The sequence below is a fragment of the Alligator sinensis genome, unplaced genomic scaffold (genome assembly GCF_000455745.1).
Source record: "Alligator sinensis unplaced genomic scaffold, ASM45574v1 scaffold674_1, whole genome shotgun sequence".
Classification (NCBI taxonomy): Eukaryota; Metazoa; Chordata; order Crocodylia; family Alligatoridae; genus Alligator; species Alligator sinensis.
Window position 1 is genome coordinate 1850569 of NW_005842032.1, and position 23969 is coordinate 1874537.

The following is a 23969-nucleotide window of genomic DNA, read 5'->3' on the forward strand; positions in this document are numbered from 1 at the left end:
TTCTTTGTTATGTATGAACACATTAAAGAACCCACTTCGCAATTTAAGAGGGTCAGCTTCCCTAAGCTAAAAATAGTTAGAGTCAAAATTGACTGAGGTGTTCTTGGGTGACTGGTTCCTTTAAGGGGAACGGACCCAGCTCTCTGTGACAGCTCAGCTCCCACCTTGGCCTGGTGAGAGGCATTTGATACTAAAAAAGGTTTGAAAATTAGTTAACATGGGAGATCATGTATAACAGGGATGGAAAAGCCTCAAACATGTAAATGAAAGGAGATGCAGGAAACCTGGAGACTCCCAGAGGCTCCTGACATAAAGGAACAAAAAATTAAAGAGTAACCTATGGACCAAAACAGCCCTGGCCGGAAGCCTTAGATAAAAAGGATAAACGTTCATATTACAATATATGACCTGTGAAGGACTATTGAATATTGTCTTTAGCCCAATCCAAGATGACTTCAAATTTAAGATAACCCCCAATAATCATATTCTATATATGTAAAATGTATCAATATGTTATAATTTTCCATGTGTAGAATCTAATTATTGGAGGGTCACTTAAATTAGTCTCCCCCACCAGTGTAGCAGGGAAAGCAGCAGCTGGGGCAAAGTGGGAGACGGGGTTGGTCAAGCATGGCAGCTCTGGCCCCTGCCCTGCCAGGCAGCAACAGCTGAGTTAATGGTGGCCCCAGCCTGCGGGGCATGTAAAAACGATAGCAACAACTGCCTGCCCTCCACCTTGTACTTGGATCCAAGATGAGGAGCTTCATTGAACTTTGTCTTGGATTTGAGTAAATATGTTAATCGTAAGCTTTAAACCAGCAATTTTCAACCAGGGTGCTGTGGCACTTTTGGGTGGCGTAGCATTTTTAAGGGTACTACACATAGCACTGTTAGGTGTGCAAACACCTACACACAATTCACAAGATAAATGCAGAGATTTCCAACAGGAATCCATACTGTCAAAAAAATACTCTGATCTGTTGCAGTCTTTCTGAGTTCTTTGAATCTAATAAGGCCGAGAACCACTGCCTTAAACAGAACAGTTGTGGATTAAATACTACCTGAAGTGTCTTCAAACCAAGAGAGTTTTATTTACCTTTGGTTTTCCAAGAAAGAATAAGAGCCTTAAATGAACATAAGTCTTAATACTTGTCCACCTGGATCTGCTGAGATAGGACAAGCCTGTGACAAGAGAAATGAAACAGCACATGCTTGTAGCATTCTAGCTGGGAAGCACTCTGGAATGGCAAGTTTGTGACTGGAAAGTATCAGTAGTTGCCTAAATAAAACTGCAACGTTAGAAAAATACTTTGCTAGATATAGCAATGCCACAATTCCTCAGTCACAAAACAGTAGTTTACTTTAGTTAAAGAATTAACCTGGTACAGGGGATGTGAAAAACAAAAGAAGAAAGTGAAGTTGATGACAATAACTATTAAGATAGCAGCAGCTGACACTTGATACATTTGGAAGGGTTGCCTATGATGGCTCTACACTTGACTCAGTGAATCAGCAAATCACTTCCAGTCCTATGTTCCTAAATGAATACATTTAACAAACCTTTGCACGTTGGAGTCTTCCCAGGTGACTGGAAGGAAACAGTGTCATACATTATGAGTTTCTAATACTCATACATTATGAGTTTCTATTTCTCTGGGGAACTAAGGGAATAGAGATAAGGGACTCAAAAGACGGAAATATAATTAAGGCAGACCAATACAGGCTCACAGAAAACAGATCTTGTCTAACAAGTTGCATATCTACCTTTGATATTACAAGTTTGGTTGATAATGGGTGACTGCACTGATGTAATGCATTTAATTCTCCAATGTGTGTGAAATGGCCACCCCATTCTGATTAAAATACTGGCACTATAAATCAATACGGACGTATTCAGTGAACCAACTGGCTGCTCTTAGAATACAATGTTAATTGGGAACCATCAATAGTGGGACCTCAGATAGGTCAGTTCTCAATCCACCATTTCCTCAAAATTTTTAATCTTCAAAGAAAGTGTAGAAGTGACTGGTAGTAAGCTGGCAAAGCTTGACTGACTAGTCAAGAATGAGACAGGTAGGTTATAAAGAGCAATCTGAATCACTTCAGGAGCTGGTACAAAATGTAATACAGCTAAACATAAGTTATACATCTATCTAGGAAAAAAAGTAGGCCAATTATAGGATGAGGAACGACACTCTTGAATATAGTGACTTGGGAGGCAACCTGGGTCATGAACGTTATTTCTCAGCGCAATGCTCTGGCAAAGTGCAAAAACATGATCCATACAGGAACAAAAAATAGAGACCACATACATGCACACAAATATTTAGGAGATCATTACAGGAATATTACTTCCAGTTTTGCATGTCCACACTTCAAAAAAGATGTTTAAATAGTTGATAAGTTCAAGGAAGAATTCTAAGAACAATTATGGCTTTGAAAGAAAAAGGTTCCTTGCAATAAGATATTTAAGGAATTCAATATATTAAGCAGAGCCATACCCAGGCATTTTGGTACTCAGTGCAGGTCATGTACAGAGTGCCTCCTTACATGCTACTACATAATATTACTTCAATTTGATTTTGCACCCCTCTGTGTGAGGGCACCCAGTGCCTGTGTACCACAAGCAGAACCCTAGCTAAGGTAATGATATTGAGCTTATTAAAGATAAGGTTAAAAGGAAACTCAACTGTGATCTAACTGCCTACCTACAAGAAAAAATATTAGCAGAGGGGTCTGTATTAGGAGACAAAAGTATAACAACATGTAAAAGCTGGAGGTTGAAGCTTGAAAAATTCAAAACTTAATGTGAAAAATGTACACAGGAGTAATTCACCTTTGAAACAGCTCATGACAGGAGGTATTGATGAATTCTATCACACATGGCATCTTTAAAAATCAATATTAAAAGCTGGCTTAAAGATGCACTGCAGTGCAAAACAACTTTACTGAGCTTAATGGAGAAATTGCTGAGTGAAATTCAATGGCCTGATGAATTCCAGAATAAATCATCTTTAGTGTTCCTTTGACCTTAAAAATCTTAGAAATATATCTTGGAATACAGTAACTTAATAGAGGTGATGTGGTAAAAAAATGAAAAATTTACTTTTTATTCCAACAGTTTAAGACTTGAAGGCAAAGGAGCTGCCAATACGTCACAGAATTTTCCTATAACCTATTTCTAAATGGAATATAGGGCTGGAAAGGATCTCAGTATATTACTAAGTCCAACCCCTGCTCAAGCCAGGATCATTCCAGTCCAAACCATTCCAGCCAACTATTGTCCCTACCTGCTCTTAAAAACTTCCAAGGATTGAGACTGCACAAATCCCTACGTAACATGCTCATTTATAAATTTTAAAATTATCTCCATTATCCAGCCTAAATTTCCCTTCTTGTATTTAAGACCATTACTTCTTGCCCTGCCCCTGCAGCCACATGGTCCATTACCATCTTCCTTATAATCACACTTCATGTATTTGCTTCTGCATTTTATTTCTGTATTTTTCTTCCCTTATTTTTGTCTACAGTATTTGCAGTCCACTTTTCCAAGGGTGTCCAATTTACACCAATCATGTATTTGTTCTTTTCTTTCTCTGCCCGTTATTTATTTCCCACCTACAAACAATCCTTTGCAATTTGTTAGAAGGTTGAGCACAGTTACCATAGACAAAAATAGGGTCCTGATTAAATATAAAATGAGCAGAAGCTTTCTAGAAACCAAAGGCCCCCAGCCTGCAAAGGGATTTGCATATAAAAACCCGTACTTTAACACACATGCTTTCCAATAAATTAATACAGAATAAGGTTTTTGCTTGCAGATCCCTTTGCAAGGCTACAGCAAAGAGGATATGTATGAGGATAAAAATACAAAATTGAGAAACTATAAATATCTGAGCTTGTAGTACTTTAAAACTGTATCAAGATTTTTAAAAACTTAATAAATGGCATCATGTAGCACAGCAGATCAAGACCAGCTATAAACCAGGATAATTCATAACTGTATAAAGGCATCTAACACTAACTGCTTCTATTAGTAAAACAAATAATCTGATTTTCTCATGTACTAAAATCCAACATATAAAACAAAGCTATCCATGAACACAAAGATGGGCAATTAGGGTCTTCAGCTAGTGAGTTCAATATTCCAGATCTCTACCCAGGATTAAATCTTCCTTTTCTTAAAAAAAGATCAGTAATTCACAATTCGTCAAGGTCAATGGAATATTAGACTGGCATTACTATAATACTTTAAGCCCTTGCCCTCTAACCTCAGAGGCAGTGGTTTACTGCAGACTGGTCTTGTCTGCAACTGAGTGATATGTATGCATAAATTACTAGTATGACTTTCAGAACAGAATCCATAGTTATCTGAGGTTTGACAAATGCATCCCCTTACCTAGGTGCTGACCATTTCCAGGGAGGAAATGTAGTGTCTTGCACTCTAACCATCAGAAAGAGAAGATCTTCCTATCTACTGGTGTCCTGCAGCAGTCCCAGTGAATTTCCTGCTCACAGAATTCTAAACTTGCCACAAGTAGTCAATAGACCACAAAGGAGTTGTCTGACTTCACTATATTCACATGTTGTCTCAAAAAGTTAAAGAACACAAGGGAGAAACCCCTAACTGCATTCTAGTACAAGGTCCTGCATACAATTATTATGTCTACCACTAGCTGCTATGGAGTAGTATGAAATATATCTTTTTGACATGGAGGGTTTTCATGAATCCCTTATGTTATAAAAGTGACAACAAATAGAACACCTTACTCTTAAAAACTTCTTTCTGTGTATAGTAATTGATTTTTAGTAAATATTTCCCATCTTAAATAGGATTTTTTTAACATGTTACTGGTATAGAACCAGCAGCCACACTAGCAAATTATACTATTATGTGCTATCAGAACTAACAAGCCAGCTGTAATAATCCTGGCCTATTCTGACATCATATCAAGCACAAGGAACCTCATAGATTGCAGATTGAGTTGGCAGGATTGTTTAAAAACGAACCAACTCCTAAAAAACTTAACTGATGAACTTGGTGACTGCATATCAGACCTGCTAAGACAAACCTGAAATTAGTTTCCGAGCATGATCATGTTTTTCCTTCCTCTGTACACCCAAAAAGTCTTCTTTGCTAGGGAATTTCTTTGGATCTTAGCTATGAAAAACAAAGCTAAGATTTCAGAAAAATTCAAGGCCAAATAAGAGACTTTTGCCAATCAACCACATTTATTAACTTAATGCTAAAAATTATTTTTAATGGCCACAAAGTTCTAGCAAAAGGTTTGCATCACTGATGAACATCAATTGCTCTTTTATATTCTGAGCATATTTTTAAACTAAGGGCATGGACAGACATGCATCTGAAACACTCCAAATCCTAGAGCACTTTAAATTCAGCACCGCATAAGATAGATGTCACCTCTGTTTTCCACCTCTCCAGGGGGCTGGAGAGCAGGAATTCCTGCAAGCCTCTCTCCCTGTCTGCCCCACCTCCCCTAGTGACCCATGGGCATGGGGATGGCTAATGGAGCACCATGGGATGCCAAAAGACAGATGGAATATGCAGATATTTCAGGAAGCATTTAAAAGGTGTTCCTTGTTTTTTTAAGGTCATATTTGAAATACTTTGGCCATTTTTTAAATGCTTCTTCAGCCACACGTCTCTAACTTTGCTGTTTGGAGCACCTCAAACAGCATGTTTGTCCAGGGCTTAAATGTTACATTTGTGACTCCATCCAGGATCTAGGGTCTAGCATTTCTTTCACAGGTTTCTTCCTAGGAGCTGGTACTGGTTTGGCTTCAAACTCTCTTTCAGTAACTGAAAAGAGGGGATTTTCACTGTCAGGTAGGCTGCTTTTTCCACAAGGTCCCAGTTTGCGAGGAGCAGCAATGGGCTTCTGCAAGTGATGCATTACGGAAGATAACTTGGAATCAAAAGAAGAAGAGGTCCTATGTGTAATGGCAGACTTCTTCCCAAAGTTCTCCTTGTCCAACTGGTCTGTGTTCATCTGTGTTTTTGAGCTGTATGGTGGCTTATCAGTTGGTGGCAGTGGAGCTCTTCTTTTCTTCCCTTTGCTATCATTAGGACTAGTAGTTTCACATGGAAGTACAATACTTTTCTGGACAAGCATCTGGTGAGCACCAGCAAATATGGGGGCCCAAAGAGAAGGTACAGACTCTTTCTGCTGGCCGATCAGGAACTCTCCCTCAGTTTCCTCAATTTTTCTTTGTATAATGTCAACTAAGCCCTCGTGTTTCTTTGGTGAATCAATGCCTATAATTTTAGAAGTTGGTTGAACACTGATTGAATTAGTATACAACAACTTCATTCATACCAGCTTGGTTATCAGTCTTATGAATATAGAAAACAGAGTATCATTTTCCCCAAATTCTGGAGAGCCAAAAGTGGAAAAGATGGTATACATTTAAATGCAGAAGACTAGAAGCTTCCTACGACAGCATCAGGAATACCAGCATTTAACTGTTGTGAACATCAAGTGCTCTATTTATTTTCGCTCAAAGAGAGCGTGTCTACATGTGATATTAATGAGGCACAATAAACTCTGGTGCAGTTCGCGCTGGAATTTATTGCTCTCAGGTGCACATGTAAATGCAAACTGCAGCATATTGATCCGAGGCAGTACAGTCCCAGCAGGCAAGGGGCACTGGGGTGGGGGGTGGTGTCTGCTTGCCAGCCTGGAGCTGCACCCCACAAGCTCAACATGCTGCAGAGGGGCTGGCTGGGGCATGAAGGTGCTACAGTGCAGAGCTAGCAAGCACTGGACACCATCTACATGCGTGTTGCAGTAGAGTAAACAACTTCACCATAGGATAGTACTTGTATATTATCCTATGGTGGAGTTAGTACTAGTACTATCCTATGGGAGAGTTAATTAGTTTACTCCAGGCTAATAGGGGTGCATGTGTAGATGGTGAGGCTTTACTGTGGAGCTAATTAGTCAACTCTGCAGTAAAGCATGTTGTGTAGACCCAGAGAAGATTATCTCTTTACTTTTGCTCAATGAGAAAATTAGGAGAACTGATTCTATGCAATACATTTTATTGTTCAATTCTTTGAATATTTCATTTTAGAAAAGTGCATAGAATACATGGATCAATTTAAAAAAGTCAAAACTGCCAAATATTCTTGCACCTCTACCCCACCAAAAAGGGCATTTTTTATCTTCAAGTCTTGTGTTCAAATACTTGAAGATAGCTTTGACCCATTTCCTTTCCTCTCATTATTCTCCCAACCTCCACCACATAATTTACAGTGTACAGAACAAACTACGTTCAATGTATGTTGATTTGTCCATTTGTGTAATCATTGGCATTTGTCCTAAACCCTGGATCAAAAAGAGCAGGAGGATCATGCATGTCTCACAGGCCCTATATCCATAGATGCTGGATTTGTAGCGACGAATGCTATAATTGGTCATAAAAATGAACTTAAGTTTTAAGTGTGGTTTCAAATTTAAGTCCATATTCTTCAATTAACTCTCTAATATATGCAGGTATATGCAACAGTACTTCATCACATTGCCTACATAGGACTCCTCTATAGTTGATTTACTGCTTTTCTTCTCTGTATTCATGGTTCAAAAGGAATTACTTTTACATTGTTCAATACACTGATGCATTATAACATAATGACTAGCATGTCAATTTGGGAATCTTTGCAACTTAGCTCTCCTGCTGCAAGCAACCAGGCATATATACTCACACATTATTTCCCGAACAATGTCACATGAGACTCAGTGAAATAAAGCAACCTACTTCTAGACTGCAAACACTCGTTTCTAACATATATATATACAAGTAATCTTCTGGCATTATATTTTACTGTGCAAAAGTAGGGGTAAGAACATTAGCATAGCTCAGATGCATTTAAGGAAGATTTTTTTCACATACCCTAGTCTTAATGTTGTTGTCATAGACTGAACAGTTTGTTAAGTTATAAATAGTTCTTACAAAGCTTGGAAAAACAGTGAATTAATTTAATGTAACTAGTTCTGGGCATTATTGGTTTGCAGTCTGAACTATTTAAAACTCCTACATTTTAATTCTTTGGGTTTTAAGTTATTCCTGTAGTGAACGTTTATTTCAAGTAATAGCTTTTTTTTGTCTGAACGTTTTAAGGGCTCCCTAATTATAGCTCAGACTGCATTTTTTGGTTCAAGGTATGAAAATGTATTCATTATTTTTTGCTATTATTAATTCATATATAATACAAACTTCTTGGTATGCAATGATGTTGCTCTGCTTCATTATCTGAAATCACCCTTGAAAAATTCAGTGTTTCAACATCAACACCAGAAGCCATTTGAATACAGATAATGTTGTTTCAGTTACCCTGCAAAACTTGAAAAGACAAATCCTACTTACTTATATCATGGTAGACTGAGGTTGCCTCTTTTGTCAAGAACAAAGGTGGTTTCCATGGTGACATAATCTCAATTTTCATTAATTATTCGCAACAATGTTTCCAATGGCCTGGGAGGGAATATAGAACAATGATTAGAATTTATACACTTCATCTTTTGAAAAATTTTAAGTAATTAAGTTATATTTTCAAACTTCCTCCAAACAGGCAAATCTAGGCAGTAAATGTTTGGTCCCACCAGGTAAGCTCTTCCTAACCCTTACCACAAGGTAACAAACAGATATTAAACTAATCTCAGCAATATTACCAGACTATAATGCTAAACCTTCATGTATGCCCCCAAATCCCCAAACAGGGGACTTTGCAAGATTTTGAGAATTTAAATTAAGAAAACTGTAACAGGGAAACCTATCCCTGTTACCAGAAGACAGGTTGGTCCCTTTAAGACCAGAACTTTCTGGGCACAGCCTGCTGGCAGGGAAGGGGTTAAAAGCTGAGCCTGGCCAGCTAGTCAAGTGACTGGAAGGGGCAGGCCAGAACTATAAAAACCCTGGGCTTGGCAGCAGTAGAGGGGTAGTGGCCAAAGGGGAAAGAAGTTGTGTATGGGAGCTCCCCAAAGAGGCTTGGCTGCTGGTCTGACTGCTGTAAGAAGGGAACTGCTGTTGATCCTCAGAGAAGTGGTAGCAGTGCCACTGGGAGGAGCATCACAGGCAGTGAAGAAGCAGAAGCACCAAGCCACAAAGAAAATGTGTTTGTGGATGAGGCTGTAGGGGTGGAGGAGGCCTCAGTAGCACCTTAGATGCAGTCATAAAAGGCCAAGGTGGCCTGGTACACCAGGTGTGCAGTTGTGTGCTTTTGGGCTGGGACAGTGGGGGTTTGAGACCACTGCCTAGCTTTGAACTTGCGGCCCCTGGGCTGTGGGGCCAATAGATGGGCCTCTAGGCCAGAGAGCTGGGTCTCTGTATTGGAGGCAAAAAGGAGGGCCACGAGCCCCAAGACCAAGGAGCTAGAGGCTCGGAGTCAAACCCTATCTGGTGGGTTTAGACTGGGAGGCCTAGCTAGAGAAATACAGGGGTCAAGGCCCATGGTGGCTGAGAACCCCAACATAAAAATACAATAGGCATTCTCCCGCTTACAAGAACATCTGGAAAAATTTTCCATCAAGATGTGGCAGGTAAGTAAAAGTGGGACACGAGAAACATTAAAGGACTTCAAGGGCGCCCCTCGTAGATCACAGATAGCAAGCAAAAAGATGCCGCTGGGGAGGGCAACCTGTTATAGAAACCTTAGGGAAACAGTAAGTCAGGAGCATATGAATCCAATATACAGCAAACTCAATGCTGTCCATCACTTGTTACATACAGTTTTGCCTGTAAAGTTTCTTTTCCTTCCCCCAACTATCAGAACACAAATGGCTACCTAACTTAACTAAATCCAAGGAAACTTCTTTTTAATTAGATTTTTACTTTAAGGAAAATAGAATACACCCATAAAAGTACGTTGAATAGGCTGATTATTCTAATTTTTCTGACCATATTTTGAGAACATTTTAGAACCAGAAGCAAGCATTTGAATGCCAAGTTGCCCAATTTTTCCTACATCAAAAGAAAATGGCTCATCCAAGGCAACCTACCCTGGTATTCTACCTACAATGAATAAAAATTAGTCTGTTTGCCCCCTGCCCCACCATTAATTTATGGAGGATATTCTAGTTTTTAATTTCTGTGTCTTCCTAATTGATACTGCTTATCATTGTAACACAGAGAAAGTTATATAAAAAAAAGAAAAACTTCAAATTACAAACACACAATTTCCATATCCTTAGTTGACTGATTTGAAAGATATAGATCCTGATTTAACACACTGATGTTATGCATTTATTTAACTCCATTTCCCCATGACCAGCCACCAATTTTTATAACTTACCCATTAAAAGATATTAGATGCATTTACATATTTTGTCGTGTAGTCTGTAACCACTTTATGTGTATTTAAAAAAAAATCTTCAAATATATCTTCAAACTACTGCATCAGGAAAATGTTAATTAATCCCCCTGTGCACTTCATATTATAATACCTTGAGTTCAGTCTAATCAACACAGCATATTATTTCAGTAAGTGCAAAAACAGTGTAGTCAAAGGATTTAAGCCAAAGCCAAAAAGAGAGAACTTCCTTTCAAAATACAAATATTTTACTATTGAAAACACTAAGACCAGAGAACAGAACAACAATTTCTGTATTGCACCCTGTAACAGGGGCTCAGGCAGGAGCCCTGTTACTGAGGCAGGATCAGGCAAGATTGACCCAACGATGCCCCCCTGCCAGGTGGAGGTAATCACTCACCCAGGGCAGGGCAGGGCAGGGCAGGGTGGATTAGTCCGCCATGGACAGTATATATCCGGCAGCGGGGCATATGCATTTTGCCTCCAGGCATAAGAGAAAAGTACAGGGCAACTGAAGCCCCAGATGGAGACAGTGAGAGATGAGTAACCCACCTGGTGACCTGGGAAAGTGCTGAGATTGCAGGACTCAAGACAAGCTACTTACCTTGAGATTCCCGCCACTCTGGTGAGTGTGGGAAGAGCTGGGGTTCCATAGAACTGCTTGGCGGGGGAACCCCGAGTAGAGAGAGACCCCCCTGGATGATGGACAGACAGGGGGATCGCATGTAAGCCCTGGCCTTGACCCCAGGACTTCTACAATGCCAAGAGTGGCGGCGTGAGAAGCGGAGAAGCATCCGAGACTGCTCCCAGATGCGAGAGACGTGGGGAACGCACCTCGCTAACAAGACAATTAGCAGTAAGAATGGGAAGTGCTACATTGTATCTGTGAGGCATCTGGCCCTGAGCTAACTTATCGGCAGCTCAGATGCACCTCACTAATGAAGTAATTAGCAAGGCTACTGTTACTGAGCCATTCCTCCACTAGAAAATAAAAACTACACTGTGAGCATGTGTTATCTGGGTGGCGTCATTGATTCTTAGCTCTAAAAGGACACTGATACCTTCTACATTTTCTTTCGATCCAAGTCATGGCAGGCAAGTTCAGAAGGAGGTGGAGCTAGGATCACTTACCCGCTCACACACCCATCTTCTCATTTAACCCTTGGGCACAAAAGCTGCACCTGCCACTGAGAAGGTACCAGTGAAACTGAGTCATCTTTGATTTCTCAGTTCTATAAAATGAAGAATTCCAACACTGCACAAGAACTAAGTGTTCAGTGGTATCATAATCACATCCAGTTAAGTCCAAGTCATTACAGAACCTTTTCTATTTGCAAGGATTGATCAAATATTGTTTCCAATACACTGTTCAGGCCTTCCATCAAGTCAGCACTCAAAATCTCCTCTAATTATTCTTACCAAAAAGATGCTGTTTTCAGGATTCTATAAGAGTATTTCTTTATTTACTACAAATGAGGGAAGGATGGTGAGATTCCACCAACACTTGGAAAGGTACTGGTGTTCCAAAGAAGTTAACTAGACCAATCACTTCTGACCAATCACTTCAGGATCCCCTTCCCCACTTTTCCTTGCTCCTGCCCTGACACGCACCATTAAGTAGTTCAAACTTCTATTCTGACTTCCTAAGGAATTCCATACTGGACATTTCTGGGCACATTAGAATTAATAAAAGAAGTTAAAGATTACAGAGGACTGAGCCATAGTACAATAAACTCATCAGGCAAATACTTCTATCTTTCCTGTTATAAATAACAGGATTGTGATGAAATTTCAGTTCAGATTGTTTAATGTTTCATTTGATGTTACATAATAACCACCTGAAGGACAATGCTGCCAAAACTGCTTACTTATTAAAATCATTGAAATGCTGCCAAAAAGCTTCCATCCACTTATGAAGTTCTTCCCTATTGTCAGCTGCAAAAATTTGAGTCACAGCCTCTCCAGCCACAGGATTAATAATAGAAAAATTATGAGTTTTCTTGGAATCCTTATGCACAGCACGGATTGTGGTTTCCTAAGACTGATGATAAAATAGACAGACTAGTAATCAATTATTGCTGCACCGAGTAACAAATCTTCTCAGCATTAGTAGCAGGTATGTACCACAGCTGACATGACACTTGTCAACTGGTCTGTTAATCCAATACAAATTTACTTTTTTATCAAATGTAAACAGAATAAAAGCAATATGAATTATTTTCTCATATATTAAAGGTGAGAGAAGGAAGTAACATAAAAGATAAAGGAATAGAACAGAACTGATACAGAAGAGATTAGAAGTTACATTGGGTATACATGCTGTAAGCACTTATTCCATAAAAAATTCATCCCATGAGGCTCATCTTTCTTCAGATTAGTTTGGTAACTAGTTTAATAGACGTTATTCCATTTCTCTGACTTGAATTTCTGGTCAACTGCATTCAATAAAGATTATTTAGTTTTCCTACTTTTGTGCTGGAAGCCACTTTTGACTGCAGTTACATATTCTAATTTGATATCTATTTTAGTTTAGTTTCAGTAAAATCAGGTCACTTTCCTAATACCATAATAATAGAAGCTTAAAAAGGAAGTGACCCAATCCAAGTTTAAAGTAATGTTGTAGAAGAAATGTTGTACCCACTCATTTGTACTGGAACAAGTTTCTAACATTCCAACATTCAGAAATTTAAACTTTGAATTCAAACCCACAATTCTTATTATTTTGTTATCCTGACAATAATCAAGTTGCTACTTCAAAAACATATACATTTGTATAAGTGCTTTATTTAATGAGTTGTAGCTAGACTTGATTAAAATACTCTATCCTGAACTATGTTACAGCATTACTCTATCCAAGGCTTTATTCACTTTTCGGGGACGTGACTAAATTAGTTTTATCATCTAAAGTAGATTGAATTCTATTTTAATCATATCTGTGTCCCCTGATATGGTGTTACTACAGTGAAACACAGTACTTTCTGCAATCTGACTGAACAAAAGCCAGGTTACCTTAAGTACTTTTTCAGTGTAAGATATGGTAATATTTTAAAAATTCAAAATCTTGTGATGTTCATGGTATAATATCCTAACACAGACCTTGATAGTAAAGCCACTTTTTATTGCACACACACATTCAATGAAATTAAATAAAGCCATTAACTACCTCATTTAAAGGGGTGGGGTGAAGGAGATGTGGGGGAGAAGAGAAAGAGAGAGGAGAGAGAGAGAGAGAAGACATTCTCTTATTTACACATATATCACTTCAAAACTGATTGAACAAGTCATTGAGGTTCCCTCCACAGAACCCATTTCAACTTAATGTCAAACACCTGTTAGAAATATCAGATGTATACCTACAGAAATTAAGCTACATACTTTGTCCTGTGGGGATAAATCTAGTGCTAATACTCTGAAAAACAATTATTCTACAGAACATTCTCCAGATTTTTAAATGCATTACTGAGGTAACTATATGAAATACTAACAGCTACTTGAAGCATATCTGATGGATTTGCTCATTTAAATTCTTCTGTCTAAAAATAGGAGATAAAGCAATTCATCCATAAGTGCTGTATATCCCATTAACTTGGGTAACCATAGATACCAGCCAAAAATTAAATCAAATAGATTAACATTTGACAGGTAAGAACTTCAAGCATACCATAGACAGAAGTTTATTTAATGATGTTTGCTGCAAGTTTTACCCCACAAATATGTTATCGTTCAAAGGAGATAAATCCTCATGCAACAATCTATACCTAACACTTGAATATTTCAGAAATGATATAAGATATCATTAGAGTAATGGGCTGATGAGCTTACTAAGCAGCAAGGCATTACACAACATGCCTCTCTTCATTAACAAAAAATTATAATATAAAGTACTATGTTATAATACAACAGTGCCCTGACCTTTGACAGCATTATAGTAGTTGAATCAACTATGCTTACAGCTACTGTAAAAAAATAAATAAATAAAAGTCAGAACCAGCATGATGATTAAGCTCAGTGTTTCTACTGTAGGCAGCCTTGTGGAATTGTCATTGCTCCTTTTCTGAGATGAGGGCAATGTTCTGATCTAAGTGCATAAGAAGAATTTTTGGAGGGGTGCAATACTAAAGAGAATGGATAGATTTCATAAATTAAAACTTCAAATTCCCTCTTCCACTGCCCCAATCCCAAGCATCTCTGCCTGATAATACCCACCCCTCCACTATGTCCCACAGGAAACTTCACTTTGGTTAAGTTAGCGTAGGCAAACTTTTCCAGCTGCGAGCCAGAATGACCCACCCTAGGTCAGAGGGGGTCAGCCCTGGCACTTGTCCCTATGGAGACATGAAGGGAGTGTCTGCAATCAAAGCCCCTGCCCCCAAATTTTGCTGAAACCCCATGGGTCAGATCCAGTGGTAGGGTGGGCCAGATTTGATCCACAGGCTGTAGGTTGCTGGCCCCTGTGTTAGGTAGTTCAAATAAAAGGAACCTTCCACTGAAGAGAAGTGGGACTAGTTCCTCCAAACAGTCATTCCTGCCCCCTCCCCTCTCAAAGAACAATGGAGTTGAAAAAGGCATATTTCAAAATAACCAAAGCTACTTACAATTCTGAAATCAAAATCACACATTCAATAGTTTAGAAAACAACTCTATATACTATAAGATTATGATTAAACAAAGCTTACCACTTACGACAAGCTGCTTTTAAATCACTTTAGCCCCAATTCAAAACAAAATAGTCTATTTGCATGATGTCATGTTTCCATCTTTGTTTCAGATTGGCAAAGAGGTATCATTAGACTTAAAACAGTGCTGTTCAAACTTGTTAATAGCAAAGATCACATCTTCCTCATGAGCCCATGGCTACTCTGCCTCTGGCTTGCATCATCATATGAATTACATCCCCACCCATATGTAATTATATAGCATCCATGTGTGAACTACAGCAATTACAGAACTAAGTAGAAGAGCTATATTGGGAAACATATGTATTTTTAGAAGTCTTTAATTTAATACAGCAGCCAGAAAGAAGAGGAAGGAGCCAGCACCACACAACCAGCCAACCCTCCAAGGAGCACCAGCGGGCTATGAAGCATAGTTTCATAACCACTCAATTTCAACATTTGTGTTACAGGGCTCACCAAGTGGGATCTGGATATTATAACTGCTTCCCATTCACAAATCCACAAATTCTTTTAAGCAATTGTAGATCTGGCTTAAGCAATATTACTTGGGATATTATAAAGAGAGTAGATCTGCAAACAGTTAGCTGATCTGTGCCTTCCCAACATAATTACAACTTTTTTGTACATCTTGCCTACCCCTTTATTCAGGTAGGAAGACAATAGATTCTATATAGAGGTGACACAGAACATGGCCACAGTCAAGGCTGCAAAAAAGGAATCAACCCCTCTAGAATGATTATAAGCTTTTTAACCCTGAGATCTCAAAGTGTGGTTACCTTTTCAGAAGGACAAGGAAATTGCTGTGTGTTAAAAAATAATTCAATTTCTGAAATAGAAGGAGATATGAAAAGGACTGGATAAACACCCACCAAAAGATAGCAGTCAGCCACAGGTAGTGAAAAAAAAATTGTTGCCTCAGGCTAAACACCTTATGTAGATTTATAACAATCTCAGCTTGCAGGAAATAATGTTGGTAGGCGGAAAATAAGGGATTCAAAAGATGGTGCTCTACTGTCAACAAAGTTGCCCCTCTCAAATCATGCAAACACTGTCACTTTGTATAAAAATAAGGGCGACTGCAACAACTACAGAGGTATCTCACTACTAAGTATAGCAGGAAAAGCCTTTGCAAGGGTCATCTTGGTGTGCCTACAACAGCTGGCGAGTTGTGTCTACCTGGAATCTCAGTGCGGATTCAGGACTGGAAGATCAACCCTAGACATGATATTCTCCCTGCGTCAACTTCAAAAAAAATGCAGAGAGCAAAACCGACTATTCAAAGATTTAACCAAAGCATTTCACACTGTCAGCACAGCAGGTCGACTTTCAGTCCTACAAAATGCCCACCAATTCTGTTAAGTGTTATATGTTTCTTCTATGACAACGTGAAAGCAACTGTTCAGTTTGATTGGTCTACATTGGACAGCTTTGAGATGAAAAGTGGATGTGAAGCAAGGATGTGTTCTTGCCCCTACACTCTTTGGAATCTTCTTCTTTGTACTCCTGAACTGTGTGTTTAAAGATATGGTAAGGTGGAGTGTATCTTCACACAAGATCAGATAGGAAACTCTTCAACCTGTCACAACTCAAGGCAAAGACTAAAGTTAGAAAGATGCTTATCAAGGAGCTTCTATGCACCAATGATGCTGCCCTTACAGCCCACAATGAAGACATACTACAAGAACTCAAGGATCGCCTTTCAAGAGTTTGTCAGGCATTTGCTCTCACTATCAGCATAAAGAAAACAGTTGTACTAGGACAGGGAGTTCCACAAAATCCATCAATTACCCTTAATGAGAACTAGCTAGTAGTCCAAAAGTTCAGCTATCTAGGTTCTACAGTGACCACCAACCTCTCACTGGATGAAGAAGTTAATGTTCACATAGGAAAGGTTGCCACCACCTTCAGCAGACTAACTAAAAGAGTATGGAACAACTGAAAGCTTACCATCAAGACTAAAATGCTAGTGTACAAAGCTTGTGTACTCTGGACTCTCATGTATCGTGGGGAAACATGGACAACTTACACATATCAAGAAAAATGGTTAAATAGCTTCCACCTGCACTGTTTACACTGCATACTCAACATTAAACTGAAGTACCTCCACATTGGTAACTTTCTTGCAAAGGGCAAATTTACCAAGTGTGACAGCCCTACTCAGACAGAGATGACTGCATTGGCTAGGCCATCTGAGCAGATTAGAAGATAGATGTATACCCAATGACATGCTATACGGGAAACTATTGGAGGGAACAAGAACAACAGGATGCCCTAAGCTTTGTTATAAAGACACATGCAAGTGAGGTATGAAGGCATTTGGAATTGATCCTGATCCATGGGAAACCTTGGCGAGCAATTGGAATAAGTGGCATAATTTTCTCCACCAGGGCATTAAAGCCCATGACAGGAATTGGTTCCAACAGCTTGAAAAGAAAAGAGTCTGTAGGAAGCAAGCAGCTCCCAAACCACCCAACCATGACACACACATTTGCAGCCACTGCCACAGATGATGCAAATCTTAGATTGAACTATTCAGTCACATGAGACACTGCAAACCATGTACATCACAGGCTGCAATAACCACTGTTTCACAGATGAAAGGATGCCATTGATTAATAAAAAATTCCACTCTTGAAATGGAAGGAGATATAAAAAGTGTTGGATAAACAGCCACCAAAAAGTAGTAGCCAGCCTCAGGTAGTGAAACAAAATTGCCTCAAACTTAATACTTTATGTAGGCTTATAACAATCTCAGTTTACAGAAAATGATGTTCGTAGGTAGAAAATAAGGGAGTCAGAAGATGTTTGTTTACAAAGGAACATGTCACTCATCTAGGCAGCAGAGGGTGGCAAGGGGAAGCCAGAAGGGCTAGCAAGGCCCCCTGCCTCCTCCCAAAACTGGGGACTGCCCATTTGGGGAAAAGGCAGAGAGTGGTGGTTGCTCTTCCCCTCAACTCCATGTTTTCCACCCCTCATACCTTCTTAGGATTGGGGCCACCCCAGCCTGAGGAAGACATGGAGCCTTCTTCCCCAGCTCCACTCATCCTAGTCCCTGTCGGGGCTGAGGGGCTGTGGCCAGCAGCCCGGGCACGTGGGCCGGGGAAGTTGGCATGGCGAACTAGAATTAGGCGCAGACGCGTGGAGGTTGAGTAAAGATTATTTTACTTACACCGTAGATGGTCGCGGTGCAGGCAGCAAAACTTGCTTGAGTTGCAGTTACAGACAAACACAAGTGGAGTTTGCTAGGCTCCACCGAAGACACACGAGCGGAGTTTGCTAGGCTCCGCAAAACAAACATGATGAGAGCTCTCTGAACCGATATGAGAGTCCAAGCTGTGACTCTCAACGAGCGCGCAGGGCAGGGGTACGTCGAGGTATTGGTCGGTGACGGGGAGAGACTCTTGATGGGTGATCAAACCATCGGTCGGCTCCGAGACACGCGCAGAGTTTGCTAGGCTCTACCACGTGGCCCAGAGTTCTCCATGAGATGGATGCGGAGTCCTTCTAAATGAGGTCCTCCCCGGAGATCTCCGACTTGGGCGGGAACTGCTCAAGCCTCTTATACGGCTAGCAAGCCAATTGCTACCCGCCACGTGGGAATAATTTAGAAACAGCCAATAATGGGGAACAAATTTGCATGCGAGCGGCGGGAACTCCTTTGAACCGGGGTTTTCTCTCTGCAGCTGAGAATTGCACCGTGCAAAGAAAGCTCCATGTGGTGGGAAATAATTCTGCAGTGCCGAAGCGCGCACACAATCATGGGTCATGACAGTCCCGAGTAAAAATTAAGCCAGGGGAATATGGTTAGAGGTTCAGTCTTCCAGGAGAAACTGTCCCAAAGTGATTTAATCCTGGTTGTTGCCATGTTATTTTTGTTATCTCTTGGGGTGGTCATTTTTGCTCAAAAAATTAAAAAGCTTCAATGTCTGTACACTCTTGATTTTTACCATGAGAACAGCAATTCTGGTAGAAACTGAATGGCTGTACCTGGCTATTGTATTCAAACAGAAACTGTAACTCCTGTTAAGCCTGTGTTACAAAAACATCTCTGTTCAACAATGTTAGTACTTCAATCATATGAAGTTGAAGGAATGACTCTGATGTTAATGACCCCTTCAAGTTTTATTTCAAAGGAGAGAGGAATAATTCTATGGAAATTAATATCTATAGATAGTTTTCTGTGAGGTCTGGCCACTTTAAGAGAAGCCATTTCTGAAAGGATAAGAAAAATCAACTCCCACACAAAAAATAAAAAATGCTATACATCTGAGCCACTGGAGCAGATTTTTAGCTAGATCATTACTTCAAGATGTTTTCTCTCAATTTTGTTTAAATTGTAATTGCATAACAAAGAGGCATGTTATAAATGAGTACTACAGGCTTCAGTTCTGTGTATTTAATAATTTGTTATGAAAGAAAGTCCTAGTACAGTAAAGAAATGTTTATTGGTGTTAGAAACTTTCCAGCTTTACTAGTAAGGCACTCAAACGTGCATACAAATTTGATTTTCCTTTAATATAAAATAAACAAGAATGCATTCTCAAACAATATGACATTTCCATGAGACAAAACTTGGATGTATGGATTTTACATGCCCCCATTCTTCAGAAGCCACATGAAAATACATTTTAGTAAGTAGGAATAACAATAACTTAGAAGATAAAACAGAAATCACTTTAATAGAGCTTCTTTTTATTAGATCTTTAAAAAAAAACTTCTGAAAACTAGGAAATACTATCTGGGTCATGCCCTAAAATGATGACCTATGATTAAAAATTTTAAATATGGCTCAAAAGTCTCTACAATTTTTTTTCATATACTTTAATTTTAAATATGCAAATTGTTCAATATTTTAATTATTTACCTATAGACACATTCAATTCTAAATAGAACATCTTCAAAGTAGCATAGAAATGGCATTTATGATACCACCATAAAGTACTAATTTACAAACCATGCAGAAGGAATTTATTATGGCTTTGTACAAAACTTTGAATCATTATTAGCAAAAGCATTTAATTTTAGTAAGCTAATAAATATGTCAGAATGACAGTTTCAGACTAAAAATGATGCCAAATAAAATGATGCAAAATTTTTAAAGTTTGTTTGCAGAAATCCTGTCGTTTCAGAGATAACACTATTAGACTAGTGCCAAGATACTCTGCAGAATTTCATGGCCTTTCATCTATAACTTTAAAACTCTGAAATTAAAGTTACTATTCTTCCTAAAAAAACACATTTTAATAACCTTTCTTTTCACTCTTTTTTCTATCCTTTAGCATGTAAATTGAGTTAACCAACTTCTAGTATAAGAGATGTAGCTTATGTCCATTGTTAAGAAATTAAATGCCACTCACTAGAACATAAGGGGCGCGTACACACATGCAAGCATGCGTGCTTGCAGCAGCTCAAATACAAGTGGTGCAAATTTGAGTCAGGGCTTTTTGCTTCAGAGCAGGTGCTCGGACATGCACTTTGTTGTGGAACAAATTGTGCCAATAGGGGCAAAATAACCCTGCCTGACTCCTCCTGGATCTTCAGCCAGGGGGAGCTAGAGTCCAGGGCCAGCACCTGTGCTGTCCCCAGCAGTATAAAAACCTACCCTGTCCTGGCCCCAGCAGTATAAAAAGCCGCCCTGGCAAGTAGCTCAGCGCTACTAGCTCTCAGGAGCTTCTGGGGCCCAGCCAACTGGTACCTGGGGACACTGCCCCTTATGCCAGCTGGACTGCTGAAGCAGCCCTGAGAGTTTCCTGCACCCTCTACAGCAGTGTGGCAGTGGGGGCTGCTGTCTGGCTGTGACCTGCTGTGCACTTGCCAGACTTGGATGGGGAATGCAGAGCCAGTAGAGGCATCTGCCCTTCTGGGCCAGCTGCCCGGGGACTGAGGAGGTCAGCCACAGCCAGATGGGTGCAAGGTGCCAGCTCTGAGCAGGCAGGGTCCTGCCACTGGCCTCCCTAGCAGGAATTCTGGTGTTCCCTATTGGAAAACTGAAAAATCTCAAAGTCACTCTGTAAATTACCCCCAAATCCATGTTCCTCCACAAGTAAAACAAAAGACCACTATAAAGACAGAGGCCAAGAAAGAGACAGTGATCAGTTGGACAATGTTTTATTGATATATGTTACAGTGTTAAGTCTCTTATAATAATAATAAAGTGAACTCTAAATACAGGTTTCATGAATTCATGAACAAGTTTTGCTGCACTCCCACAGGGCAATGACCCCCACACTAGGGGTTTGGCCCCCCCAACAGGGAGTTCAGCCCTGATACAAGGGGTACGGGCCCCCAACAGGGGATTCAGCCCCCACACAAGGGTACGGCCCCCCAGAGGGGGCCAAATGGCCCCCACAGGAGCTACCACCCCCTTGCAAGGCCCACCTCCCCCACCCAATTGCTGCCCCCCCCCCCCCCCCCAATTGCCGCCCCCCCCCCCGGTCCCAGCCCCCACCATTTGCTGCAGCCCTCCCAATGGCCTCCGATTGCCTCAGAGCATGGGCAGGGACCGTGCCCTGCCCCGCTTTTTTAAACATCGATTTTTTTTTTAGACCCCTAGATATCCAGGGGTCTAATTTTCTCCCTGCGCTACAAGTTTGTAGCGTGGGGAATATTTTTCTGTTCCCGCACATGACTGTTGCCCTGCCTCAAATGGGTTTAAGGTGGGGCAAGGAGAACATGCATACTCGTGTGGCCGCGCCCAAAGGTTGCCATTATTAGGCCACTGTTTACCAGTATTCACCTTAAGAGAACTGTTTCCCCAGCCTTGGAGTAAGATACCAGATGTCAACATATCAAGATAGGAATATGCTAATGTTTTACCAGTTACCACTGAGTATCAATTGTTCATGAAAAGACAACAAAAAAAGACAGCTTTATTTTACCTGATGATGAAGAAATCCCATCATTACATCGTCAGTCATGCAGGATGGTTGAACAACTAAACAGCAGCACATGCTTCCATACAAAGGAAGCCAGAAAGAAGATTTCTCTGAAAAAGTCACAACCATTGCCCATAAAGCCAGACAGTGATTTGCATATATTTTAACCTAAGAAACTTAGTAAACTAAGAAATAGAACTCTTCACATAAAGCAAAGACTGAAAATAGGAGTTTCTTAGTATTGAACTTAACTGCGTACATTTTCATGCGTACATTTTCATTTTCATCAGGGTTGACTGTAGTTTTAGGAATAGGTTAGACAAGGACTTGTTATGGGATGGTTTGGATAGGAATGATCCTGCCTCAGACAGGGGCTTGGACTAGATGACATCAGGACATTCCTTCCAGCCCTACTTTTCTGTGATTCTATGATTTTGCAGGGCTGAACATTCTAAAAACAGACGGGAGAGGCACTACTTTAAATAGCTGTCAAGCCAATTTGTTTTCAGGTATTTTATGACAGTCTTTATCCAACATAAGGATTATTCAAGTGAAGCTTGTTGGCCTAATTCTCAAGATCATTATCAGAGCCTTTTCTGGTGGCACCATTACCAGTACAGCTATCATATTCTATCATACCAAGCAATACATTTGCTATCATATGGTCCTTCAACACAGTAGCTATTTTAACAAGAGATGATATATTTTTCCAGCAGCTCAGCCATTTCATTCCAAAGTACTATCAGAACTCTGAGCTGAGCTGCCATGAAAATTCTGATGACCTACTGCTATTTAATGATTTGTTCTAGCACTTCATTTAAACACTCATTCTGACTGTGCCTCACCTTTATTACCCTAGAGAGGCAAGTATACCGCAACACTCCCTGTGATGAAAAGCAATACAAGCACTATTTAACTATTCTCTCTCATAGTTGAATGCACTAGGTTGCAGAACACCTCCTCTTCCTCCTCAAAGCTCCTTTAGAAAGTGAGATGTGTTCTTGTTGTTTCCTTTTAAATTCCCTTGGTCTTCTAAGTGTAAGTACCTTTTATCTGCCCTGGTGAATGCTCAGCTCTGTCCTGAACTTTGGATATTAATTTCCTGAGGGATACACTACAGCTTAAATAATCTTTGGAACAAAGCAATTTAACTGTACGATTTTTCTAACTTTTGTTTTTTGGTTAAAGCAGGGCTGTCCAATTTCCATACAAACCCTGGGCCCAACACTACATGAGCAACACATTGTGGGAGCTGCCCCTGGGCAGTGCACAGATCTGACCAGGCCAGTGGGTCATGAAAGTGATGTACAGACACCTACCCCACAGACAACTGGACATCAGCCTCTGGGACCCATGGTCCACATGCTGGCCCTGCATGCAGCCTGCAGGCCACCAGTCAAACATCCCTGGTTTGGAGCACCGTTTGGCAACAGCTCAGGTCCAAGGTTACACAAACATAGCTCCTACCACCAAAACTCTCTGACTCTGGGCTGGATCCAATGGCTCTGCAGGCTGGATCTGGCCCACAAACCACAGGTTGCTGAGTCCTGAGTTAGTGGCTCACATGTCCTCTGCAACTACTATAGCATATTTATTTTTCTTGGACAATCATAGAGATTCCATTGTTTCTGCACTTTTGATTAGCTTCCTTTTAAAAAAGAGTAAGTTTCTAAAGGTTAGTATCATAATGCTAAGTTCTGGTGTGCCCCTTCGTGAGCAGGGTTGACCTTAACTGTGCTTTGATTACTATTCCTTAGAAGGTCAAGTAAATTATTTCTTAAGCCAACTTTTGTTTGTCACTTAAAATTACATTTATAGCTACAGTTTTAAGAAACCACCATATACAGTCTCTAAGCCTCTACCATTATGACATATGACCAATTTATAAATGTGTACTTAAACCCTTGTTGCTATTTTATAATATTAGAAGCAATTACATTTAAAATGTGATGCTCTTTATATCTTATTCCTGACCACAAGATGAGTGTAATCCTATTAAACATTATATGATTTCTCTTTCTATTTAGCATAGAAATAGATGCTGTTTCTTCTCCACTCAGAAATTTCTTCTGAGATACCAAGGAA

At 40.0% G+C, this 23969-nt stretch overlaps 1 protein-coding gene across 1 annotated transcript in view; it reads right to left on the bottom strand.

The window, feature by feature from the left end:
- Positions 1 to 5723: 5723 nt before the first annotated feature.
- The window catches only part of RTKN2 (rhotekin 2), a 51492-nt gene continuing 33246 nt past the window's right edge, over positions 5724 to 23969 (bottom strand). The window contains 4 exon segments of the mRNA XM_006022365.1: positions 5724 to 6280; positions 8392 to 8501; positions 12208 to 12368; positions 21888 to 21994. Coding sequence (XP_006022427.1) covers positions 5724 to 6280; positions 8392 to 8501; positions 12208 to 12368; positions 21888 to 21994 — 935 coding nt within the window.